The sequence below is a fragment of the Agelaius phoeniceus genome, chromosome 3 (assembly GCF_051311805.1).
Source record: "Agelaius phoeniceus isolate bAgePho1 chromosome 3, bAgePho1.hap1, whole genome shotgun sequence".
Classification (NCBI taxonomy): domain Eukaryota; kingdom Metazoa; phylum Chordata; class Aves; order Passeriformes; family Icteridae; genus Agelaius; species Agelaius phoeniceus.
Window position 1 is genome coordinate 11841060 of NC_135267.1, and position 27446 is coordinate 11868505.

Here is a 27446-nt window from a genome sequence, read left to right on the forward strand (position 1 = left end):
TCAAAGGCAACCACAGCTGGGAAGAAAAGTAGCATACTAGCACAAGTAAAGTTGAATTAAAAAAACTTCTTAAGTTTAAGAAAGGGGAAAAAGTAGTGACGATAGCTGACACGTACTATATGGCAACAGGGAATGGGGATATTAAAAAAAACTAGCTTAAACCTGGTGAAGCTAATGAGTAAGGCACCCTTTTTAGCTAAAGAATAGATATAAACTCCTCTCCAGGGTGACTTCTAGCAGAAATTAAACTTAGCCATCATTGTGAAGGAACCAAGGCAGTGTAGCTTCCCTTTGTGAGTCCTGTCCTTCCCTTTATCTCTGCTACAGAATTTTTGTCACGGGGTTTTATTAATTTGTTTCCTTGGAGTCATGTTTGCATATTTCCACAGAAATGTCCTTACTTGATCCCTCTGACATTTTACAGGAAAACACAACTGTATGAAACAAGGAGCTCACAGCCTCCTTTCTCGTAAGAGCTGCATGCCCCATTCCCAAAAGAATGAATTTAGCTGCAGCAGCCCAAGTGGAGCATCAGCAGCATTTCACTACACCAGCTTCCAAACTTAGGGCTCTAGAGATTTTAATAGAAGAGTTGAACTAGAAATGATTAATTTATGAGCATCATTTACCCTAAATTGGCAGGGAAGTGTGGAGTAAAACTCCACTTGGATTTACTCTCCAGGCGATCTAAAAGCCTTGACAACACCTAGAGCTTGAGTCGGCAGGAGGGCTGCGCCTTCCAACAGGTTTGGAGTTTCACCCTCTGGTTTTGAGCTTGATGTTTGGAAGCATGCTGATTAAAATATTTTTTCTGTCTGTCCATAGTTAGGTAATAGTAAAAGTTTTTAACTGTTCTTTCAAGAAATAAAATTCTGGTAGGGAAAAGAAATGAAAAAAGCTGGGATTATCGGTACGGAGCTGATGGAACACGTCTTACCATATCAACCAAAAAATACATGCTTTATTAATTATGACTGTCTGCAAATAATTTGGAGAGAGCATACATCAGAAGCTCTTTCAAGCAGCTTTTGAATTAATTTTTCTTTAAGCCTACAAGTTAGTTAGTGTCATCTCAATATTCTACCAGTTAAACACCCTTGAGTCAAAGTGACTTTCCTGCAGTAAAATTACACGGGTTGACCATCAGCAATCTGTAACAATGTTAATGTATCAAATCCACTATAGTTTCTTCTGTTACTGTACAAATAACAACTTGTTGCACAAAGAGAAGAAAAATATTAACACAAACAAAAAAAAAAAAGGCATCTGAAACTTAATTTCTAAATGTAAATTCAAAAAAATTATGATCCTAAAAATAAAGATAACACAAAATGTCTTATGGAGGGAGAATTTAGATATGATAATTGTTTACAGCAATATATTGACTTCTTATAAAAGCCAGCTCAGAAACTGTTTTACTTCCAAAATCAAGAACAATCCACGTTAGGTGTTAAAAGTACTCATGCTAGAAACAAGTGACTTAACAGAAAAGACACTATCTAGAATTTTTTCTTGCAAAAGCAAATGAAATCTTGTTAGGAGATAAAAATGTAATGGGAAAAAGCACACATTTTTTGTTGGATGGTTCTTTGGGTTAAACAAAACTCATCCTCATCTCTTTAGAAAGGAAACCCCAGACAATCTTTCCACAAATTAGTGAGTGAGCCAATTACTACAATGGAAAGAATTAATAAAAAATTAATTTAAATTTAAAAAAAAACTCTATCTCTTTAGGTACACAAAATTAAAAACATAATATATGTGGAAGTCTGCATCTAATTTATTCAGCAGTTTTCTGAGGAAAAACTTCCTGCATGCTTGCTCAAAGCATTAAATTAAGTACCTTCTATACTAACAAGTTTAAAGCTTATCAGATGAAGGAATAATGGAAAAAAGCCTCAATACTCACATTTAGTTTTCAGCTGCTTCTCTCGGTAACTTGCGCAGTAAAATAAAGGAAGAAATAATTACACGTCTTCACAGAAACAAGCATCCATCAAGTCCAAAAGAAACAGAACACTTTGCCAGAGCTATTTGAGGGTCCCATCAGAATTTGCCTGGATGGGGGAAGGCTGAGGGTCAGTTTGTTTCCCTTAGACCTCATGACATGCAAATATCTGGCTGCCTCACCACTGAATCAAATCATTCTTTGACATGCTGTGTTTACAAATGGCAAATACATACCATGTAGGAGCTCTTAGAGGAACATATTTCTGAGAGTTCTCAAAAGGAAAAAGGCATTTCTGTTAAAAAACAAAACTGTTCAGTGCAAGGGCAAAAAGAAAGTAAGATGGAACATTATGCGTCCCCAGATACACACTGGTTCATGCATAATGAATGCAAAAGGCCCCATGTGGGCTTGTAAATCAGAAAAGAAAAAGAAAAGTTGCAATTCCTAAAGTCTGATTGTTGTGTACAGGAAACCATCCCAGGGGAGGGGGTGGGGGGGACAGGAAAAAAACCTTCTCCAGTTTCAGGAAAGACGTTCAGGGACATAGTAGAACTCAAAATTCTGACACGCCTGAAGCATTTTCTGGGCTGTTACCATTTGCTGCTTTCCACCAGGTGGGAAGGTGTTCATAAGGATTACCATCAGTGTGGCAGCAATGGACTCCTCTAGGCTCTCTCTCAGTATTTCCCAGTATTTCTGGCTTTTGAGTCACAGCCACCTCCTTTATTTTCTGCTTGGGTCCAACAGGGGCCAGCTTTCACAGACAGGCTCCAGCATGCACAGAGCATTCAGAGGTGCTTATACTTTGCACATGACTCTATGCAGACCCTTAACCAAATGCAGCTGAAAGTAAGGATATTGTGTCCATTTGAAAAAGCAGGCTGAGGTTAGGCAGAGTGAAGAAAGGATGGCTGCCTGTGGTATGAACCACAACTGACCTTGAGGCAGATTTTTCCACAACCAAGAGCCAATAGATCTGAATCACGGTCTACAACGTCAAGTGGGTGGGAGCTGCTCAGTATCACAGATAGAAGAAAGAAGGAAATGTTTGAATGGTTTAAATATGTATTACGTTATCTGAGTACTTCCGTAAAATTGCCAAATCTGGACATGTTCTGGAGGTCATCTGTGTCTAGATAGTGTCTCACAGTTAAGATCCTCTGACTACTGTTGCCAAGACCTGATGATCTCTGCTTGCAGTCTTGTTAAACCTCTCCAGACATGCAGTCATTACTTAAACAAGACTGATCTCTTCCCTCCTATTTTAATTTGTTCTACAAGCTTTATTTATACTAAGGACCTTTAATTTCAAGCCTGTGGTTTTAGCAGATTGAGGAGAGGACTAGTTAGCTGTGAATTTGAGTCTAGAATGAGAATCGTAAATAGTTTTCTCGTATTCCTTCCAGAAAGAAAAAAACCAATAGTATAGTTCTTAACCGAGTACCTTCTCAAGTTCATAAATCAGATCCAGACAGAAGTATTTCTCAAGCAGATCTGTTGAGACAGCTAATGACACTTAGAAATACTAACACAATCTGTTCTTGCCATCAAGGACGAGAAGTTCAGACACATCCTATTGCAAATCACTTTTCTTATGCTTCAAAGACTACCCTCAAATTTGTCTAAGCAGTAGAGATTAACAACTGTTTTAATAGAAGACAGGCCCAGAGAAACTTCTGAAACAGAATCAGTGTTTTCCCTAACAGGTACAAATTATGTACAAATGAGGAGGTCAGCAAAATCCTGTTGTTTCTTCAGACTATCAATTAGATGATGTCTCTTGCAGCTCCTGTAGCACTTCTTGAACTTTCTGAAATACAAAGCAGCTTATTTAATCTGTCTCCAAACTTGACCTAGCTTCCTTTTCATGTTGAAGGTTTGGGAAATTCATCATGCAAATGATGGTCCTACTTAAACTACTCAGGTTACTCATTCCAATTTAGAATATCCATCATTTAGAGAACAAAACCTCAGAGATCACATTCCTTAACAATTCCTAAAGACCTTGTTTTCTTGACAAAATATCTTTGGCATTTACTGAATGTGTTCTGTTATTTAGGCTAGCAGAGAGTATCTATAATAAAGTACAATTGTTGTTCAAAAAGTTTGGGCAACATGGATTTGGAGGCTCAGAAAGCGCCCAAAGGAGAAATACTACAAGTCTTTGTTCTTATATTGCTCTCTGAGCAGTCGCTTTTGGCCTCTGCTGGAGACACAATACTGGGCTACATTCACCTTCAGTCTGACCCACCACAGTCACTCTTTTGTCATCTGCAAGAGCACCAAACTTCCTATTAAACAAGAAATCCCAATCTACCCATGTTTGAGAAACTTCCATTTTTTTTGTTTTGCCTACTGTTACTTACTAGGAAAAACATTCAAGGAGAAACCACTGCTTGAGTAGCCTTACTCACAAGCCTAGAGGGAACAGAACTACTGTAGTTTTATCTGAACAAGCTTTCAGATGGATTCATGCTGATAACAAAACACACTGATATTATTTAGAAACCTGTACCAAATTTTTTAAGAAGCTGCAAAAGAGTTTCAACAAAGAGTTGAAAGTTCTAACAGAGCAACAATTTGCTCAGTTCCAGCAGATCTGGAAGTAACCAACTACAAGAGTCATCTTTTGCCACTTAAAACAAAGGAAAGGCAAGGCTGTTGCTGAGACAGGCATTACTCTACCTATGGCTAATGCATCCACTCCAACCTGAGAGCAGCAGCAAACAAGGTTATGAGAACATTTTTAATTAGGTGTGTACAGACACATCCATGCATCTATACACGTCAGTTGATGAGATTAAAAATGTAATGGTGGTGTTTAGACAGCACAAGTGAAGGTCAGAGGCTGACACTAACACTTGAAACCAGAGTAAAAGTGTTAATTTGTATACTTTGTAGTGCCTTTCATTTTCCTAGATATTCCAAAGGGCATTTTTGTTTTGTGAACTGCACCTCTGATTTGTAAGACAAGATTACTCTTCCTCCCACATACATTCCTCCTAGGGAGAGGAAAAAAACCCCTGTGAATTAGCAAAATTACTTTTCTTTCTCTTTCAGAAGATATACTTCTGTATCATAAACTAAAGACTGAATTTCCAAATCAAGAAAAAACACCTGGGACAGTTTTCCAACCATGTCTCCTCGAATTCCATTAGTAGCCAGAAGATACCTCTGAAGTGTTTCCATTGTATCTACTTCAAAGAATCTATGTTTTAAACCCTTCCTATAGCATAGGCTGGAACATAGCAAGTTGAACATATGATAAAGTAAATTCTGCAGTAATTTGATTATTATACCTAACAAAAACACAGGGACACTCAGAATGGTGTGTTAAGTCTAACAGTGCATATTACCTACTGCTGTTTGAAAGCTGCAAGTTGCAACATGATCAAACACTGGTGATGTCAACAGAATGCTCTTCAAATACTTCATCATTTAATGTTATTAAAATAATTTCTTATGTGCATACAGAATTTCATATAGCATATTATTTACAAAAGAGCTCAATGTCATATAAAATTGTTTACATTCATTATAGGAACTTATTAATTATTCTGGCTAAATAGCAAGAAATCAAACCTATTCCTGGTACACAAACCATTTCTTAAACAAAGTTCAACAACCTGAATATTTATTGTCATTTATTCCCCACTGTCTTTTACTGTCAGCTGTTATAACCTCCCACAAAGGAAAGAGAAACAACTGCCTTTGCTTCTGCCTTATAATTCAAACTGTTCTTGCCTTATGGCTGATAAAAGATCAGCATTGGCATGAACATTGTTAAACATTACTGCCTTTTAAATATGTGTAAAATTCTATTGTTTACATCACCAAAATTACCTTAACATTTGTTACTCTGTTACTGGGGTTCCACACCTGGCCTCTTCAATTGTTGCAATTGGATGTGTTTATGATTAAGCTCACAAGAATATGTGAATTGTTGGAAAACAGAAAAATTTGAATGGAGCAGAATTTGCACAGAATTTGCCCTCTTTCAGCACTAATTTTGGCAAGGATGAGTGAATGACATTTTTAGTGAAAAGAACGTTTTTCATCTCTTATTACTCAACCTCGATGTTATGCAAACCCCCTGAAATTACCTACATGAAATCAATGGGTATTACTGAAGTAACAAAAGTTAATTCAAATAGGTATTTCAAATTTGAAAATTATCTTCTCTCCAAAATAAATTTAGAAATGTATTTGCCATACAAGAATTATGGCATCAATTGTGATAGAACTCAATTTTTCACATTTTTGTACTTTCCTAAAGACAAAGTACCGTTAATGTAAATATAAGGCTCACAAAAACTTGAGGGCAGCAGTATTTCTGTCTATGAAGCTTATGTAGAAAGATCATGAACTACATTATTTTCAAGAAACTCAGGATAAACAGAACACAAGTTCTCTCAAGAGCTGACAGAATGCTAATGTTTCTATCTGCTATGGGAACCGGACTAAGCACCCAACAAGTCTGCTGAATAAACACACGGCATGTACAATGTGGCAAGTGTAACAGAATTTATCTGCTCCCAAAATGCCAATGCAAAAGAGAGTCACCTTTTCTGGATTACAGGTTTAAATTAACAGCTATTTAGACATTAGCAGAATACATCAGTAGTATCAGTGTGCTGATGTTCATGAACTTGAATGTTCATGAAACTTGTATTAGTAGCGAGTCACTTCCCTTAAGTTTATCGTTATCCATTCGTACTCAAAGTGTTTTCACTGCTGCAGTCCAGTGAACAGAAACTGAAAACATTCACTAATGATACCAGAGTAAAGATGGCCTTTGCTGGTGTGCTGTTAGGTATCAGAATACGTTCTAAAGCCAGTATTTGAAATTAAGATAGACAGGCTTATATGCGATCCTTATCTCACTACAAACCCAAATCAGAGAAGTAAAGCTGTCAGCCTGTGTATGGAACAAAATACACTGTTATTTGAAGAGTAATTTCTTGAGGTCTCACATGAGGATGCCAATAAAACCCCACTGGTTTTGTACCCAAAGCATCCACTACTGCGCTCTGCCACATCTACATTAATGTGTGTTAGAAGTACACTGTAGAAGTAACAAAATTCCATTTGCCACCATCACCCAGCAACTGTGTTCCCTGGCTGTGATTTGCAAATTACTAGAGGCCAAATTTAAAGTCTGTCAAGCATTTTCTGTTGTCCTTTCTTTTCAGCATAGAAGAAAATAAAGTCTGTCTCTATCATGGAGGTGGATGCACCGAGTAGCAGTTTCATTCCTCTGTTCCAGAAAATTTCCTAGGTCTGAGAACAAGATCTTTGATAGAGGTAGTGATTTCCTGAAGCTCTTTTCGAATGCTTTCTGCTCCTTCCTCCTCTTCCATGTTATCTTTTGTGTCACTGTCTCCGTGTTCAGTTTTCTTAGTCTGGCTGGTCAATTGTTTCACCACTAATCCGTGGTATTTGACTATCAGTGAATACTGATCCTGAGGGCAAAAAATGAGAAGAAACCCAGGGGATGTCAATGTTACAGAAAAGGTAGACAGACCTATAATTAAAGATATAATTTTTTAAAAAGCATTCTCCCATTCTTGGTCAAAGAGCATTAGTGATACAGAAATATATTTCTAACCAAGTACTTGACAACCTAAATTTCGGGAGACATTCAAAGAGGCAAAAAACTGAAAGCACCCAAGTGCTGCAAAAACAGGACAATAAACCAGTGAAGCATGAAAGCAATGCAGTTAATAAACATCACCAGTTTCAGCAGTATAAAATAGAGAATTTCAATGTATTTGCTCTTTAAGAGGTACATCTTTCTTTAAAACTGGATTAGAAAAGTTTAAAATGCAACCATGCTCTAGCTCAGAGGAAAGACGTAAAAATGTTCCATTGTAAGAATTGTAATATCTCCCAAGACAGAGCTGTCTCTATGGTTAATTCAAAGGACTAATAACACATTTTGAATTTTATAAAAAAAATTTTGATGACAGATCTCTGAAGAGATTGATCTGCAATGCAGTCCAGATCAGAGCAATTGTATATTCTGCACATAAAGTAATGTTTAGGCATGAAATCAAATGGTATCAGGTTTATGCAGCAAAAATAGTGTAAGGCACAACTTTCATGTTCTGTCATAGAAAAAAGGTAATTTCCCTTTAAAAAGCTAGAAAAGAATACCTCTGGGATCTTGCCACTTAGGAAATTAATGATCTGTGGTACTGATCTTCCTGGTGCATGAAGCATGCAGTGAGTTGAAAACTGAAATAACAATACTGATGTCAGGTGAAGAACAAGAGCTGGATCTTCTGTGACTTTGAGCTGTTCAATCAGAGCTTGTCTATGCTGAAACAGGACTTGCCTAAGGAACAAGAATATATGAAACAAAAATATGATTTTATGATTTTATCATATAGTAGTTGATCACATATGCTAAAACTTATTTAGCATCAATTAATTTTAATTTTCTCCTCTGACCACTTATTTATGTGGAATTCCAAAATGTTAATTGAAAAAAAAACCCAAAGAACTATCACTGGCATAGCTCAGATTTTGAAAGACCCCTAGGGAACTTATATTATAGAAAGGTAGTGAGCCAACAAAATTAGCTAAATGTGAATTCTCCTCTTCTCCTTCTCCCATGGATTTAGAACTGCTTGACTTGCTATTTTTCAGTTAAGCAGTTTGGAAAGAAGGACTGCCTCTTACCCACCGAGTATGACTGCTCCCATACTAACCATCCTACATTTGTTCAGCAGTATAGCCACATTTCATAGAATAAATAAAATTAAGGTACCTTTCCTTCTTTTTGTCTCCTTTTTTCACCATAACACCACAAATATCCACTGCAGAATCAAGGCATGAAAGAAAATCTTCTATACTCTATTAAAAATAATAGAAATATTTAATCTGTGTTTGCAGATTATAAAAAAGTTTAACTACTGTTCACAATTAATCACACAAAAGATGACTGTGAATACACTTGAAATAAACTACAGAAGAAAAGAGAAAGTAACATGTATTTAGTAGAAATTACCTTTGATCATCTTACAACAGTTCATATACTTAAATACAACCCGAACTGTAATTCATTAGTCTTGGAAATAAAATTAAAAATGAATACATGTTCTACAATTATTTACAGATATATATTTTTATTAAGAAACACCTCAGTATGGTCTTTTGCATAAAAGAATTAATAAATAACTCTCCTTGTGCCTACACTGTCATAATCTGAACGTTTGGGGTTTCTTTAAATTATCCATAATTTTACTAGTTAAGAAATACATGGAAGAACATCAAGAACTCTGGGAACAAAATACAAAAACATCAACCACTTTAGATTGGAGATTCTTGCTCACTTTTCACTCTTGTCACCTGCCTATGAAAGGCACACTGGATTCCATATAGCAGCAAGGAGCCAAAGGTGACTATCAGTATCAAAATGTAAGATCACCTTTTCATCTCTGAACATTCACAGATACAAAAACACACTTTCTCTCACTGCCTTACAAAAATACAAAAGATTATTTTGCCTTCAACCTTCACAGCAGCAGTGACTACATACTAAACTACGTGTGTCAGCTATTTATTAGCATTCTATCAGCAAAACAGAAAATCTGAACTTGATTTTTACCTTGCCATTCAGAGAAGTATGCAGTTTAGTTAAAGGACCTTTGGTATCTTCTGGCAGTTTACCTAAAATCTTGATTCTGCCCTGTATGGGACAAGAATGGAAATAATCTGTAATATTAATCATCTTTTTAGATGTTGGCATATTTCAAGTCAAGCAATTACTTACTGAAAAAATATCACTGATCTACTTGAGACTGTTAGAAAGGAGCTTTTATTTTTGTACCTCACTTGTGATTGTAGAGTAATTTTCTGTGGTCATCATTGACTCAGATGCCAAGAAGTTGAAAACCAGATTTGTAATGTCTGTACATAGAGTCTTCAATAGGTGTTTGGCAAGGTTAGTCTGAGTATCATCTGTTAAAACAAATAAGTGATTAAAGTAACTTATTATAGTCATCTGATTCCTATGATGTTATCACAGCACCTTCCTATCTGTGGATTCTATCAACCATGAGTAGTATGAGAAAGTTATCTGGATACATGAAGATAACATCCCTCATTTGCTGTGACATTCTTATGGAATCTTGTTCAGTGAAAAATGTGAGCTTTCAGCTCTGTAAGAACATTTTAATGCATTGCTAGTATTTCAAAGATGTATCTGTATAAGCAGTAAACAACCCTGTACAATCCTCTTGAAACAGTGCTATTGATCAAGTCAAGAGCATACAAAGGAAAATTCTGCAGGACAAGCAGTTAAACAGAGGAACAGCCATGCAACTTTAAGACTGAAATACTGAATTTGGGGGAAAAAAAGAGGCTACAGAACACATGCCCAAGAACAAGGGCTAATGGGAAGTAATTCTATATATTCCAAAATACAGGAATATCAGGTAGTTTTGCTAATGTTTCCTTCTGCTAGATTTCCACAGGCAATTTTCTAGGCGAAAGCTGAATACAGCAGAGAATCTTGGAAATGTCTACAGTATTTTCCTAATGCTAACTTTTCTGTCACACCTTACAGAGCAACCCCCTGCAAAACTAATCTGACAGACTATCCTCAAGCAGCAGCTACTTTCAGTATCAAACCTACGAGGTTTAAAGAGCAGCTTCTTAGAATCAGGTGGTATTCAATTTTTTCATTAGTGGCACAGCTGACAGAATAAAATGAGCATACTAATATTTTCCTTTTTTTTTTTTTCATCTGGACAGTGAAAAATTGGAAAGAATGCAAACACTTGGGAAGGAAAGACAAGAACACAGTTACCTTGACATAAGGTAACAGAATATGGATATGAAATAAAGAGAATGAATTTCAACTACTGTGCAAAGCTATGCACTTCAGCATAAAGGCAGTGTTATGCATACTAAACACATCTCTAGTTTTTTCTTTCTAGATTTTCCTTTTTAAACTCTAGCTCCTGTCTGACCTTTAATGTAGATTCTGGAATAAATTTAACATCCTTGAATGAGCATAATCATTTTTCAAAGTATGTATTTTGCACCTGTGAAATGCTTTGCTCCCTTTTCAAATAAGCGAATGTTGTTGTACAGGTTTGAGAATTCCTCCTGCAAGTCCTTCAGAGCCTGTCTTCTGTTGGCTCCAGAAGAAGATGTTGAAGATGTAAAAACGGAACGCACAACCTCCTGATAAGTTTTTGTCAAAGGTCTTAGAACAGGAAAGAAGAAAGGAGAAAACATTGAGAAAAGTGTGAAACTGTGTGAGGTTTTCCAAAATACATTAGCAACAGAGAAAATGACCTCATTATGTAGTAAATGATGGGGACATGAATGCTACAGAACAGTCAGATAAACAAAAAGCCAATTATGAAAATCAGAAAAAAAAAACCACGAGGAAATTAAAATATTAATTAAACTTAATGGCAGATGTTCTAATGTTATAGTATGCATGGTATGTAAATATATGCCAAGGTTTTCACAATCTTCAATGGAAAAAAGGTGAAAGATAAAAGGATTTCCAGAAGCAATGCTATTCACAAACTTTCAGGGGCCTCTGGACAAATTTCTAAAGATGCAGTTACTATGGCACTCCAGGTTTATTCAAGCTTGGCTATTACAGTCTTATCTCATGTTCCTTTTGCTCTGAACATACATATTCACATTCTCTTTGGTATGGAATATCTTTTAAAAGAAGTTATTCATCTTTGCATAGCTCAGTTTGCTAACATAACTTACTACCCAACTCTCATGGGTACCATGGAGACACAGATGCCAGGAAACATGATCAGGTATCAAAGGCTGTCCAGAAGATGGGACAGGTGAACCCCAGCATGGATCCATGTAAGTGGGTGAAAATACACCTGTGAAGCTGAAAATGAGCTTGCAGGACCATGTACTGCTAAGCAGAGGCACATTCCTGTGTCAGGACAGCTTTCTAATATGTAAGACGTGTAACATGGAGCTGTACAGAAAGAGACTATTGTGGTTCACATCTATCAACAAGGCCCTCTTTTCTAAGCAAGGAAAAAGACCAAAGAATAGATTCAACTGAAGTGAATCACAAATTTTCTAACTCCAGCTGAATTATTGAAATTACCTTCTTAGATGTTCAGCAATTTCTGTAATAAGCTCTTCAGGGCAATCCTGCATGCGGGTCTTTAAAACCTCCTCAATTTCCTCTTGTGACATGAAAGAGAACTCCAGCTTCTTATTCCTACCTGTAGTGGCCATAAATAACACTCACTGAGAAAACATTGCATTTAGTATTGCTACAATTACTCTGTGGCATGAGACACTGGAAAGCCTCAAATTCCAACCTCCATAGAAGAAATGCTTATCAACAATGGAACCACCAGGATGATTATACATGACAATGGAATTTTACACATGTGAAAAACTGACAAAATCTCTCTTTTGATCACTTAGAAGTTTCTGTAATAGACTACTGAAGTAGTGTATGAGGATATGTAATTTTGGTGACGCTTTTTTTTCTGCTTGGCCCATTATTTTAGAAACCCTGTCACCAAGACCAAATAAAGTGCCAAAACTGAATTGAGTGTTCCTACTTGAAGGATTTCACAATGCTATTGTTTTTATTATTTTAAACTCCATTTAGTAATGGTAAGGTACACAATCACGTAACACAGAGTCCTAAACTTGAGGTTACAGTATAAAATCTGAAACATGATAAATTAAATCAGACAAGGTGTTCCTGTAATAAAAGCAACTTATATGCATACAATTTAGTGCATCTGTATTTCAGTTTCACACAAAACATGAACTTTTCCCGGGTGCTGTAGAATTTTTACATATAAGAATGAGATCAGAATGATGACAGAGAACTAGAAAAGGACATGTTCCAGATGTACCTTAAGACAGGCTTATTGTGCACATAAGTATGGAGATCAATGATATTCCTTGTTGTGCCACAGCAGTAATGAACATACAAAGTTTATAAACAAGTGAAAAGGGAGGTTAAATCAGGTTTTAAAAAGGACCTTATTTATATTTGAATGGTTTAATCTGAGTTTACCTTGAGATCGTGGTTCAAGCTATTTATTATAAGAAAGCAATACAAACAGCAATAAGGGCAGAACAGAAAGCCTACACCAAAAACCAAAAGTGACTGAACATTGTTTTACTCAGTAACTGAGTGGTCCTGAAAAATAATTCTATTTATATGAGAATTACAGTACACTGTGAGAACAGTATCAAACAAAATTACTACAGTGTATTTCACACATCAAATATCATGTTTCAAAGTATTTTTCAGTCAGTATTTAAAGTCTCGATCCTACATAAAAAACGGAAGTACACATTTCTGGTTCTGCAGCAAACGAAAGAACATGGTTGCTTCATTTGCAACCATTGTTTGCTCTAAATCTAACACAGTTAGCTTTTACTTAGCAAGCCATTCCTTTTAATAGTGAAGACAGAAAAACAGGCACCAATAAGGAGCGATATTAAAACTATCAAAACATTGATTTTTACTGTATATTTTATCCCTATGAAGAAAAAAACTGTTTAATTGCTATTGTTAATTTAGGCCATTCATTTATCATACACTATGCAGCAGGTGTTATAAAAACCAAGTGTAACATTCACCCCAAAATCTATGGCATTTCCTACATAAAATAAAAGAATGAATATAAAATGGTATTATTTCTTTGAATTAAATTTCCTTTTTAAAGACTAAGTTATGCCATTCAGTGAACATGTAATGTCAATTTCATTTAAATACCAGATCCATAGATACAATTTTAAGTACATAGTGTTCTCATCTTCTTGACATTTTAGCTGACCCTATCTAAACAGTGTGGGAAGAACAGACATGTAGGAAAAAAACAAAGTAGTTAAACCCTGTTGAATAGATATGAATAGGTAGTGTCTAAAATAAAATTACAAACCTGTGGCAGTCCCTTGTGACTCTTCATCACTGTCAGCATCCTTTCTTCCTTTCTTCTTGGTTTTCTTGATCTTTATCTCTCTGGCATTCCCACCACCTCCTCCTCTCACGCTTCCACTGCCCTCTGGTGGGGAATTACTTGCTTAGTACACAGGAAAGTTGTAGCACTTAAAAAGTTTACAAAACCACGGTAATTTATCTATGTTACTTGTTAATGCTGCATTGAAAACCACAACCTGATTCTAAACACAACCTAGAACATATATTTCAGAATCTTAAGGCCATAAGTTTCATTCTTAAGAAAAAAAGCAACTGAAGCAAAGCTTTGTTTACCCTAATGTCATTAATAAACACAAACACTAATATCAAATGCACATATAATAAAGTAAGAAAAAATATAAAAAGAGCAGTATCTTGCTTCAGCTAAAAACAGATGAGATACCAGGGTCCATAATGTAATGAGGGATCTCTATCGGCTGAAAAAAGCACCTCAGTAAGCATTCAGCATTTTTAATCAATGATGCTAAATAACTGAGCTTATAAAAACTATGTTAGATAATGTAACTTTGTTAATTTTCAGAGCAAGAATCCTACACTACAAGCACTTACCCAAAATATTACTGGAAGCACACATTCAATGAACTCGAGCACTCGATCTTTTTCGACTTTTCCTAGATGACTACAGAGTAATGGGATGTTCCAGCTCTGACACACATAACAAATTACTTTGTTCAGAAGTCCTGCATCAATGTATGCAACTGCAGACAGAATCTCAACTTGCTATACAGTCCCTCTCCACAAGGCAAGCTGTTCTGCTCTTTCTTCCCTTTTTCACAGCCTCTTCTGTTATTTTTTCACTTGGAAGAAACTTAAAACTCCATGGTGCTAGACATATATACACTATGCCTTGAGAAAGTGGGGTTTTTTTCCATTTAAATATGGTCTCAGGTTTCAAGTAACTACATGATGTAACTACTATGTTTTAAGAAAAGGAAACACAAAGACATGGTGCTCTTACTTAAAAAGCTAACTGCATCTGTTACATGCCATAGATGGATTTTTAAGCATCACTCTGCAGGAACAGCCAAAAAAATAGTGCTTTTCACAAACTTATTTGAAATGTGACTGTGTTACAGTAATTACATTACATAAAAACTGCTATGGTGGGGTGTTTTTAGGTAATGCACATAACAGTCCATGATACAACATTTCAGGGTAGTGCTTGCTGATGGTGCAGCATGTTACCTGTGGGTATGAATTTGTCTAGACACATGGTACAGGCTCAGTAGAGTCTCACTCCTCAAGGGGCTGGAAATTGAAGTCATTCTATTATGACAGCTCAATTAAAGATCCAAGCTTCTCTACCTTAGCTATGGCCTAGAAAAATCTGCCATCTCTTGTGTCAAGAATAAGTTTAATTTCCATGTCAACTCAGGCCTACTCATGCTCTTTTTTTAAGATTAGAATGTTCTATTTTGCAGATGAGTATATTGAATCAGGCCAGATGCTGATACCAGTGCCCTAATTCTCTTACTTTCAGAAGCACAATAACACTGCAAGTGAGTTCAACATAGATTGCTCAGCTGTGTTGCAACAGCACAAGAATCACACAAAGTTTTTGGGACTAACAGTCTTCAGACTGAATACTGGTTTAAAAAGCAGAAAGATTTCAAAGGGTTAAAGCCACATATATTCATTCTTCCTTCAACTGAAATCTATTCCAAACAGTCACCACACAAATGGACTAAGATTTGGGATTAATTTAATCCAGAATATACCTCAAAGTAAACTGTCTAAATCCCCAAGTAACTGTTACATGTGCAAAACCAGAAAATTCCATGCCATGGTTTTCTCAGAAAAGATGACAAGTATTCCTCAAAAAAAAAAAAATCCCAAAAACTCATTCTAAATTTAGACAAAGTTATTTTGGAATTAACATCCAAAGACTAATAAGAATTAATTTTCCTGGACCCTTGAAAAATGGAGATTAAAATTTTATCTATTCTGTGTAATAAAACATAGTACAGAGGTCCATGAGCTAATACTGCTTTTATTCAGTCTTGTGTGATCATACTGTATAAAATAATAAATGAACACAGGATTCCTTGCTTCTAAAAACAGTTAACTTGTGTTGAACTAACTCAAGAGTCCTTTATAGTACTTCCTCTGCATTTCTAAGTCTGAAATTAATTCTTGTGGGCATAGCTGAGATGTGTGCATATCCACAGTAAAATGGTAAGCAGCTGGATTATTTCTTAAATATCTTAAGCAACAGACTGGAAGCATTTAATGGACTAAAAAATATACTAACTTTATATTTGAGTATTTAAGAGATAAAACAAATTAGGTTTGTTTCTTTTTTCTTAAGCTGAATATTGGTATCTTACCTGCTGCTTTCTTTCTTCTTTCATCCTTTTTGTCTTTTTTATTAGCATATGAGTTCTCTAAAGAAGAAGCCTGTTTTAAATCCTCTTCAGTGATTAAATTAACAGGGTTGTTTTTAATTTCCTAAAATGAAGAACATGCACATCATAGCAAAAAGATACAGCAATGGAAGAAACATTTAAGCCAGCTGGCCATTTTCAAGCACATGAATCAAACATCACATTTTCCATGTGCAACACAAGACTGGACTTCCTGAGTGCACCAGAATATAAATTACACCCATTAAATATAGAAACCTGTTGTTCATTTGTCTTGCTTCTTCTCTAGTTGTATTTCAGATGAGATGTACAGAAATTGTAACAGTGACTGGAAAGTCCCATAAGCTTTACTCCAACACTCCATGCTCACTCTATCTTGACCAACAAAAAACCTACTGTACCTTTTCTGCTTTCTGTTGCATCAGATCAGAAAAGAGGTCAGCACAGCTGCTTAGAAATTTCTCACTGACTGCAATGGTGTCACTGAAGACTAAACCTGAAGAGCTTTTGTTTAAAGATCTCATCACTTGCTGGAGCAAAATCCCAACATCTTCTACTGACAATGAGCTGGGCAGAAGGGTCTAGGGTAAAGAAAATTAAAATACAACAGCCTTGTAAGTGGATAAACAGAATAGACACAGGCCTTTTGACACCTACTAACTATTTAGAAAGCATTGCACTTTTCGAATTAAGCTATTAATTTAAGACTACACACTATTTTAAATCTTCTAACATGGCAAACCCACATTGCTCTAGAAATATGTGTTACCTCTGGGTAAATGCATGGCAACTTTTTCAAAATAAAGCTCAACTGCTACAAAGCAACACCAAACACACAACAGCAGCAGCATCACTTAAGAGCAATAAAGGTAGTGCTGTAAGGCTTAAAATTAGGACTTAGGACAAAGTGGCTAAGATCCCTCCGCTCACCAAAAGTATAGTAAGTATTTAGTTTAGACATTTTCTCAAAAAAAAAAAAAAAAAAAAAAAGGCCAGCAGAGATATATTGCTCTCTAGTAGAGAAATACACTAGTTTTGAAATGAAAGTTAGTATTACATATCTATAAACTGAACGCAAGTATGTCCTTCCCCTGTTTTTGCTCAGATCAAATCAAAGGCAAATAATGCCCTTTTACTTGTCATTTTAATTAGACTGAATTTTCTTCTTTGACAACATTGAATTTCATTACACATAAATGTAGTTTTAATAAAGTGCCATTTGACACAAAAATAAGAAAAATAAATAAATCCAAGAGCAATTGAAAGGATTGCTTACTGCTACATCTATCCAGTTTCCAGAGCTGATGGCTTCTTCCACAGAGGCTTCAACTTGATCCACAATCTCTTGACCAACACAAGCTGCTCTCAGAAATAAGAGTTGTGTAGACTTGTATCTTTTTTTAATGTAGCCTGCTGGGTCAGGGATGCCAAGTCTATACAATGCATCAAATTCTATAAAACAGATATATGTCTGTTAAAATTTAGTTCCTTCATATACATACAAGATCTTATGGGATGACTTTATTTTGAAAACAAGAAATGAAGTGTTACACATATTTTTTACACAAGTAAATGCAGCCATTAGCTAATGCTGACCTAAAACTTAGTTCAGTACAAGCTACATCTAAATGTTGCTAATAGAAGTATGAAGATTAAATCATGGATGTCACTTTGATCTGAGTTTAGAAAATTGGTTTTTTTCTGATTCTTATACCATTAAGTTTATATTTGCAGTCGTATCTTTCCAAAGTATTCTAATATTTAATGAAAAATATTTACAATACATACAGTGTCCAAGTGTTTTGCTTTCAACTATTTAGCAGTTTATACTTAAGAGGTGGAGAAAACATTCAAAGACTGACAGACACTCCATCAGTCAAGCAGTATTACAGAAACACTTAAAACTATCATTTTAAGTTAGGGTGAACCTTTTCAATCTGCAAGAATAACTGCCACTTTGGGCCTGACCATTTGGGACCATAAGGGGACATTCCTCTCTTTATTCAGATCCACATTTTCCCACAGCTCGTGGTGTTTCAAAACACCATCATCCAGCATCACTCAGCTGGAAGTTAGATATAATTGTCTGGATTCACATCAGGACACTAGTGCTACTCACTGCAGTTCTACAAATATTTTGGAAAAAAGTTCTTCCTGAGCACTGCATGCTTGGACAATTAGCTGCCAAAGTTTGGTTGTAATCTGGACATCTGGCCTGAAACTCCAGCCACGATGATCTGAAAAGTCTACAATGAGCAGGCTAATCAATGTCTTCAGAGCAGTAACAAAACCAGCATTTGTAATTGTTTGTGAGAAATAGTTACTGTTTACCAGTATGGTCCCCTCTGCTGAAATACAGTTCATTGTGATAAAGTAACACACATCATTATGAGCAAGATGGTCTTTGAGCAAAGGAGTATCAGCCACTGCATTGGTTTACACTTCTCCTTGTGAGGCTTCACCCTAAGCACTAGCTATATTAAGGTAAGACCAATTACCTACACTAGTTTTAGAAAGCTATTTTATCTGTAAGAATATAGATTGATTACCTAAGTAACCATTCTGCTTGAAAAAGGAATCCACCCATTTGTTCTGTGTTCTGGAATAGATGTCTGGAACAAACACAGCCTTATCCTGTCTCCCACCAACCACGGTGCCTTTCAGACGACCAGCATTAACAAGTTCTTCTAGCAAAGCTACAAGAGAAAAATAAATGAAGAGATATTTCCTAAGTTAGTATATCCATTAATCAAAAGATAGTAATTATTTTCCCTGGTTTGTTTCTCCTTTTTTTCCACCAATTAGTTTGTGCTTGTTCTTTTGAAACATTGCCAAGCTCTATCAATTATTTTTAACACTTATGAGAATTTCTTCACAAAAGCTCTGGAAATCAGACAATGTTTCTAAAGAGTGAGCCACAATGGCAGGATCAAAATGGTTTTTATTGAATAGGTACCTGGGCACTTTTAGCTTTTAATTTAAAAAATGCAGACATAGAAGAATCTTTCTCTGGCCAGAAGAGTAAAATATAATAGCATTTTAATAGTAATTTTTCTTTGAATTCACTGCTTGCACATTAACCAAAATGGAAAAAAAGAATCTGAATGCAGAAAATGACATGAGAAGTCATTACCTAAACTGCATAACACAGTGGCCAATAATGACCTCTTGAGAATACTGCTAACAAAAAGCATATTGGTAACTGGTAGTACCGAAGTACTAAGCACTTCTCAATGCTAAATAAGATTCTCTAAATCCATTTAAATTGCATAGGAATATCTGATTTGCCTCCTATGATCTGCTTCTGCCTTTCTGTAATACGAGAGATGTATTTTAAAAAATCAGTGACATCAGCTGTTAACTCTGCTAATTTCCAGAGCTTTGCCAGATGGCTTTTTTCTAATACTCAGTTTATATTCATTTCTATTTCATTAAAAGATGTGTTTTGCTCTGGAACAAAACATTAAATGGTATCACATGGCAAGACTTCTTCTGCATTAAATAGAAGCAGCAATCAACACTTCAACATGCTTAGTACAGCACACAGAGGTCTAGCTTACTTATGCATTAAAGTTTACCTGAAAGCCCAGTTCCAGAAGAAACAGTGCATAGCAAATCATGATAGTTTTTGTCAGATATGCCCATAGTGTAGATAAGCTTCTATAAGCTAGCAGCTATTGAACACAACCGCCACTAGCAAAGCTGAACAATACTTACACTGAAAAAATGCAGCAGAAAGAGAAACTGATTTAAACAAGATATAACTTTATGTAATTTAAGACAAGAGCCAGAAATCATGTTCTGCCATGGTTCAGTTACATCGAATAAAATGGAACTTTTAAGACCAATTCTGGAAATAAATTTAGTTTTTTGTCCTTCCTAATATTTTAGTTGCCCTAGAAAATAGCGTCAAGCTGTCTGTTCCACTTAAGCAATTGTCAGATAATACAGAATGGTTCTCTGTTTGCAATTTCAACTTCTTTTTATTCAAAGTTTTTAAGAAAAATAATTAGACTTTCCTAGAACTCCACAAAATTGGTTGAAAAATCTATTCGTGAAGGAAAAGAAAAAATCTATTCTTTACGGAAAGAAGATGTCCGAAGCAAAGAAGTCAAATGAAGACATCAATTAAATTCTGTATTTTATCAAGTGCCAGTTCTAAACCTCCAGGGCAGAGGAGGTGCTCTCAGTGATTTCATAGACCATTGCTGCAATTATGTCTAGACAGTATTTTGTTTTAAAACAAAACTGTAGAACTACCATGAATTCTCATTTATTTTTAAAGGAGACCAAATAGTTTGCTGTGCCCTATTAGGTCATCATCAGTCTGACAAAGATGTTAAGTGTCCCTCCATGCCAGTCCTACACCAATAACATAATGCCCAGGAATGAATAACATCTATTACTTCATTTTGCTTTCTAATTAGTGTCTTAACCTGAAGAGTTTCTCATTTCTAAAACTACTTTTTATTGTAACTTTATGAGAGCTTAAAATTAATAGCAGTCTATCTATGCGAAAGAACCAAAAAATAATATTTATCCTGTTTAAACTCAAGTATTGATTAAATAATAGCTGTTTGTAAATAATACAAATATTACACTGAACTTACATTTTTATTCTGGAAGAGACAGAAAACTGATGACCACTATGAAACACATTGCTAACAGCGACAGACATAAAAAGCTAAAAAGTAACATCATTAAAAGGTATTTTTCAAGTTTGCAACATTTGTGAAATAGAAATGGTATCTCAGCAAATGGACACAATAAAATCTGGCAGCGAATAAAAAGATAAAAAGCTCTTTGAAACTTAGAAACTGCAGAGGTGATGAGAGAAAGTAAAAAAATCTAAAGAAAAGAATGAACAAACTCACTAAAAAAACCCCATGGAAATACTGGAAGAACGTATTGTGATGCTCAGTGGTGTCAGGAAAATACCAGAACTTAAATTCCAATTAACACTGTACATCATCAAAACATGATGATGTACTTGAGGACTTATCTGAAATAGACTGTAACCAAACACTGAAATTTGCTGGGTATTGAAACATTATTATAATGCAATTTCACAGATTTTCCCTTTAATCTATGAAAACTTGGATGGCACATAAAAAAAGGCGGAAATTTTAAATTGATCATGTGGAAGTAGACTGTTTATATGATTTTATTTAAGTGCTAGGATTTTAATTTTTAATGAATAAGCTTGTGGTGGAGAACAAGAGGATAAACAGAGAGATACTACAGTGGAGCTGAAGTGAACAATGCCCTGAAGGCAAAAATATCCAATCAAGAGAAGCATTAATGTTCAGGAGAAGAGATAGAAAACCATTAAAGGATTTTAGAAGACCAGTAGCACTTGGTCAGCCAGCACAGAAGACTAATGATGCCTGAAGCAGCATTTTTGAGAGATTGGGGAGGGCACACAAAGTGACAAACAAGTAGAGCCTAAAGATTTCAGCAGCTGAATAGGGGATCTTTATGCATTTCTACTTAAAAAAGGAAAATAAAAGCAAACAGTTTAAGGATATGTTTTATCTCTCAGCATATAAAATCATTCAACTAAGAGTACAACAAAAGCTTAGTCTCCATTATCACAGAAAAAAGTCAGTAAATAAAATCCTGAGCAATTAATGCTATTTGGCTACATAAAATCTGTCCCCTTTTGTGTGCTTCACTGATAAAACTGCTAGTAGCTAAGGGCAAATAATGAAAGAGATGAATAAATAAGTACTGTACTTCTTGCATCATTCTGTCCCCAGAGGCATCTTGTCAACAAATGTTTTCATTGCTCTGGATATAGAGAACATCCCTTCAGTGATGGATAGCACAAAGGGTTTAATACTTTCTACACTAAAGAGAAACACATTGTTCTGTATTTCAGAATTAAGTCTATGTGCTAAAATGCTTCTTTGAAAGCACACTTTTAATACTGAAGAATGGATTTCCTAATAAACACACAAAATATTCTGAATGAAACTCACAGTAAAGTAAATGTTCTTGAAATCCATACCGAGTGATCAAGCTACTTACAGGTGTAGGCCTTGGGAAAAAAAAAGAAAGACAAAATATAAATTAATTATATGAAACTGATGTGGAGAATCCAGAAATGAGAGGTTGCTATAGATGAACACAGCCTCCGGGTACTACACTGATGTTTAAAATAGCTTACAAGGCTTTAATTCTGAATTACTGTGAAGTAATAACACAAAAGCCATGATAATTATTGCAAGGAAACTTCTGCTTTGTTAAGTTTTCCTCTTCCTACAAAGTGACATAAAAATCTGATTTAATAAGAAAAACTTATCTATAATCATATGTAGTGTCCAACTAAGCAGCAGTGGAGTGACAAGAGAACAGATATTCTACAAAGTAATAAAAGAACCACAGAGTAACAATTTCTTCAGCCAAAACACTAATATATGTTGTGTAGTGTATATAACAATATAACAGTATATTGTTATATACAGTATAACATTACTTCCCTTGTTTTCCAAAAGTGAGTCCCTATTTCTAACATGTGAGTCTAATGTAACTGAGAACTGGTCCCAGGAATTTTACTACACTTAGGGGAATCTACCCATAGGTCCTTTTTCTTTTTCAACCACAAGTGAATCTGGACCATAAAGACTTACAGCAAAAATATTTTTGTATGTAGTTGCAGCATTGCAATTTACCGAGTAATCGCGGTGAAGAGCCCACGAATGCGTGCTCGATGGCGGGACACGAAGGCTTCTGTAAAAATCACCCCACGGTTTTCCTGGTCTAGTTGTCCATGAATAATTCTGCCCAAACGCCTGGATAATGCCTGTAAATAGAAAAATTCAGCTTTTCTAAGCATGCCTTCTTCCATCAGATATATGGGTATCTAATGACAGAAAACTTTGCAGAAAACAGAAGTATGGTTTGCAGATGCACCATGAAAATGAAGATTTAACCTTTGTATTAATTTTGTACAAAATGGTGACTTAAAGCCATGGATATTGCAAAGATAAAGAAAGAAGGTGGTCACAACCAATCCTGCCTTTGCCAGGTTGGTGGCTTTCATCACCTGTAACAGGAAGTCTCCTGGAAGGTCGTATGCCTTGCAGAGTTCTGATATTGTCACCTGGCCAGTTTCCTGTAGTTTATCATTTATTTCTTCTGCTAATTGATCCAGATAACTCCTTTAGTAAAAACGAGAAAAAGAAAAGACAACATATTAGGTGTGACATTCAGAGTCAACCTCAAGATCACATACTGAATAACTGACCCCTTTTGATATACCTCTTTCTGTTACATCTTTGCAAAAATAAACTGAAAGTTATTTTAAATGAATAAAGCAGAACAGTGTAAGGGAAAAGGTGTGGGTTTTTTTTAAAGCCTGCTAAGCAGGTAGCTAGTAGTAAGATGGGGCATTTATCTACTTGTATGAAAATTTCAAGCAAGAGAAAGAGGAAAACAATGTCAATGAAAATTGGAAAACAACTTAAGTAAGACAGGTCTTAGATATTTCAAGAGAGCCAGGTACTTCATATTCTTTGACAAGAACAGATCCTGAAGCTCAATCAATAAAAAGGACAGCCCCATAAGAGTATTACTTCAGTGGTAATCAGGGAAGCCATGAAATAACTAGCTCAAAGATCTTAGGCTTCTGAGGTTAAACAAGAGGTAGGAGGTTTGTCAATAGTTGAGGCAGACAGCAAAGCCAGAGACAAATGAGATCTGGCTGCTGTGCACAAAGACACTGGGTAAGAAATGAAACCTCTTAAAGGCAGGACACTGAACACAGACGTTCAGTAGGGCCTTTACACCATGGATTCACTGGATGCTTTGCTGAGATAGGTCTCACCTGCCAAGAGTAGCACTGATCACCACCAAGCAGCTCTAAGATCAGCCAAGAAAAATGGATTTAACTTCAGAAACAACAAAGGTTGGACACTAAGTTTTAGTCTGCATTTTAAAAAAATAAGCACAGTATAAATTATACATATTGGTCCTGAAGGTACTCACTCATTTATAAGCTGTCCCAGTACAAGCTGAATACCTTTTTCAGATTTAACAATGTCATTAGCTCTGTTTTCAATGTGCAGAAGGTCCACATTTATCACCTAAAAAAAAACCTCTTATCAGAACTTTAAATTGAAAATTATTCTCAAACATTGAGATATTAGTTACACATTCCTGTATCTTGAGGAAAGCTGCTCTTATTTTTTTATACTATTGCATACAAACACAGTTTTGGAATAAAGCAGCAATCCTTTAGAGAAAAAAACCTCTCTCTGCAACTGCTACAGGGTTAAAAGAAACCTATATAATAAAAAAATACCAGAAAGCAGTAAGACAAATAGGAAACTGGCTTTTAGAAAGATTTTCTGTTTCCAAGTAATTTTGCTCAAGCCTGAAGGAAAAATTAGCCTCAGAGGAAGACTACTGCAGGACAAAGATTAGTGGAGACACAAAGAATAATGAAGGAAGAGGACAGATTCAAAGAGGCATGCAAAGTTAATTATGCAGGCTCCCGCAGCTTTAAATTTAAATGGGTAACATATTTCTTTTCTGTCTGCCCTCCTTAGTTTACAAAGACAGAGTTCATAAACAAAAAGTGTATTTATCAGTAGTGATTTCAGAAGTCCTAGATGATCACTAAGCAGAGAGGTTTCAATAAAGCAATAAATGGACAGATTAAGTAATCTGCAGTACCCTGACATGAGCTACCAGCTCTTCATAAAATTTGTTCTGTTTTAAAAAACTAACTTAGCTGGAGTATAACAAATGAACTCCATATTCACACTATACATGGTGAAGAAAATAAAGAAGTATAAAGTTTTTATTACTAAAGTTACCTGTTGTAAGTCAACAATGTTAACTCGACCTTCAAGAAAAGATAAAACACACTTTTAGTACATGAAACATATTTGAATAGGTTTAGAATAAAGTACAGATCATTGTGCACAAAAGATTTAATTACTTTTTCTGTAGACCAATTAAACCAGTCCATGAGTGCCCAGAGATTGTTAAAACTGTCTACCTTTACATGATGCTACTAACAAAAAACCCAGCAAAGTTTAATTCAGTCCAAGCTGTCTCACTGGTATGATACACCATGGCAAAACACAAACTGAGGCAAACCTGTGGAAACAGTGAGAAAATGGCTAACCTGTATGGACATAATAAGAAATTAATTTCTCTGAACATATGACTCTGTGAAATTCACCCTTCAGAACAACTCAATGTACAATACACTGCCTGCTCATTAAAGCCATCAACAAAAAGCTCTCTGAACTTCCTTATATATCTAAGTCATATCTTTCAATGCAAGTGGCTCTTCACATTGGTAAAATAAAAGAACTTCTCAATGAAAATTTACAAATATTATTATTACCAATGGTGCGAAAGGAGAATGAATTTGAAATTCCAAGACAGGGCCAAACATCCTGGCCAGTTACCAACTGTATTAAAACATCAAATTTCCTTCAAAAGGATTTTTATACAACTTTTATGTCAGAAATTCCACATGGGTAAAAATAAACCAAATAGCCTATCTTGATACGTTTATCTAAGAGCCTGACACAGATCTGAAGTGAAAATAAAAGAGCAGTAGGTGAATTAATGTGTAGATGAAGCAAACTGACTTTTTCTGAAAGATTAAGAGTACTGAAAACTTTCAAAATCTTTCTGTAGCCTTCAAAATTAACTTCCAAATTCAAAGGAAGAAGGAAAGTGCCACACTTACCACCAGAAACATGGAGCTCATCGTGGATCTCCTTACTAATCTGTGCTGGAGTGACATACTCCTTGCCATCAAGCGTGTGCACTACTTCCAGCTGCTTTTCTGCTATCAGCTTTGTGACAATTTCTATACAGTTCCGTTCTGACAATCTATCAGAAGCAGAAGGAATCAGCAGTTATTCTAAGCAATTGCTAAAATTACCTTTAAAGTTTCAAACACACTAAACATGGGAAGTACAATGAAGCTTGCAGTTCTTTGCGAACATACCTTTTCAGACTAAGAAATTAATGTCTGTATCCTGCTTATCACCCACCAAATCATCCATATGGTTTCACTTGAGCAGGCCATCTCTCCAAAACTTTTACTCTCCTCCTGAACAGCTATGAGAACTGTCAGCTATGAGAACCCACCTGCTGGTGAATTTAGGAACGCCTGTAACTAAAGAATTCGTGTCTATGACACTTCTGTGCGGTTTTATTTTACTTTCGCGCATTTCGGACTTATTTTTCTTTAAGAAAAACAAGTTCTGGGCAACGGCCTCAACTAGTCAAGCAGATAGAAGGCAGAAACCGAGCACTGAAGCCGTGATGATTTTGAGCAACTCCAACTTAGCAGTGTCAGCACACTCAGTCGCTTCTTTGACCCTGCTCCGGGGTCCCTGAAAGGACGCGGGGCTCCAGCACTGACTGACACAGGGAACGGCAGAGGAGCCGTGCCGGGCCGGGCCGGGCCCCGCGGGGTGCCCAGACCGGGGCCGCGGGGGAAGGGGGGCCGGCGCGGGGAAGGGGCGCGGGGAAGGGGCGCGGCAGGCGGTGCGGGCGCCGTCCTGCTCACCTGTGGGCTACCTCGGCGAACTGCGCCCGCTGGAAATCAGCCGCCAGCTGCCGGATCTCCTCCCAGGCCGCCGCCATGGCGCAGCGACACGTCAGCCGCGGCCGGGCGGCGGCGGGCAGCGAGCGGGGCCGGCCTCCGTCCGCAGCGCCGCCCCGCGGCACGGAGGCGCCCTGCGCGGGCTGGGTCATTGAAAACAGACGGAACAAAAGCCAGCCACGGGAAAAGGAGCAAAAAGCGATTTCCGCAGTCGGGGCTGGCTTTAGCAGCGGGGTCCCGGCGGGGCGGGCACGGCAGTAGCTCTGCTGTGCTGCCCGCGACGGCCCGAAAGCGGCCGCTCCGTTCGGGGCTATCGCAGCGGGGCCTGGGCTGTGAGCCCAGCTCTCAGCGTGAAGCGCGCTAGGAGATGCCACTAGCGAAACCTGAATGAAATTTAGACCGCGAGTTGCGTCTGAGGTCAATAGTGTCGCCGCTTAGCGGGATCGCTGTTACGCGGCGAGGGGCGAGCTGAATTGATTTAGCTGTCAGACCAGAGGTGAGCCCCACAGACTTAAAGGCCTTTTGGGCGCTTATCTGGAGCTGACTCGCCTGTGGCGATGGCAGAGGGCACTGCACAGG

The 27446-nt window shown here is 36.6% G+C and overlaps 2 protein-coding genes across 3 annotated transcripts in view; both read right to left on the reverse strand.

Moving 5' to 3' along the window:
- Nucleotides 1-2320, reverse strand: part of FHL5 (four and a half LIM domains 5) — a 23475-nt gene extending 21155 nt beyond the window's left edge. Inside the window, exon 1 of one of the 2 annotated variants that reach the window (XM_077174737.1) lies at nucleotides 2185-2320. The gene's annotated coding sequence lies outside the window, so the exon portion shown is untranslated. Of the gene's footprint in view, nucleotides 1-1909; nucleotides 2050-2184 lie in introns of those variants that run through there. The other variant, XM_077174736.1, reaches the window with a different exon arrangement.
- Nucleotides 942-26983, reverse strand: UFL1 (UFM1 specific ligase 1). Its single transcript, XM_054628892.2, has 19 exons — nucleotides 26832-26983; nucleotides 26001-26146; nucleotides 25111-25139; nucleotides 24278-24375; nucleotides 23337-23451; nucleotides 22963-23093; nucleotides 22270-22328; nucleotides 18838-18984; nucleotides 17565-17740; nucleotides 16690-16869; nucleotides 16253-16373; nucleotides 13867-13989; nucleotides 12057-12177; nucleotides 11005-11168; nucleotides 9786-9916; nucleotides 9564-9644; nucleotides 8724-8809; nucleotides 8108-8288; nucleotides 942-7413 (listed from the first exon to the last, which is right to left on the reverse strand). The coding sequence occupies exons 1-19, from the start codon at nucleotides 26906-26908 to the stop codon at nucleotides 7201-7203; spliced, it is 2379 nt and encodes a 792-aa protein (XP_054484867.2). The 5' UTR covers nucleotides 26909-26983; the 3' UTR covers nucleotides 942-7200.
- Between the last annotated feature and the right edge of the window lie 463 nt (nucleotides 26984-27446).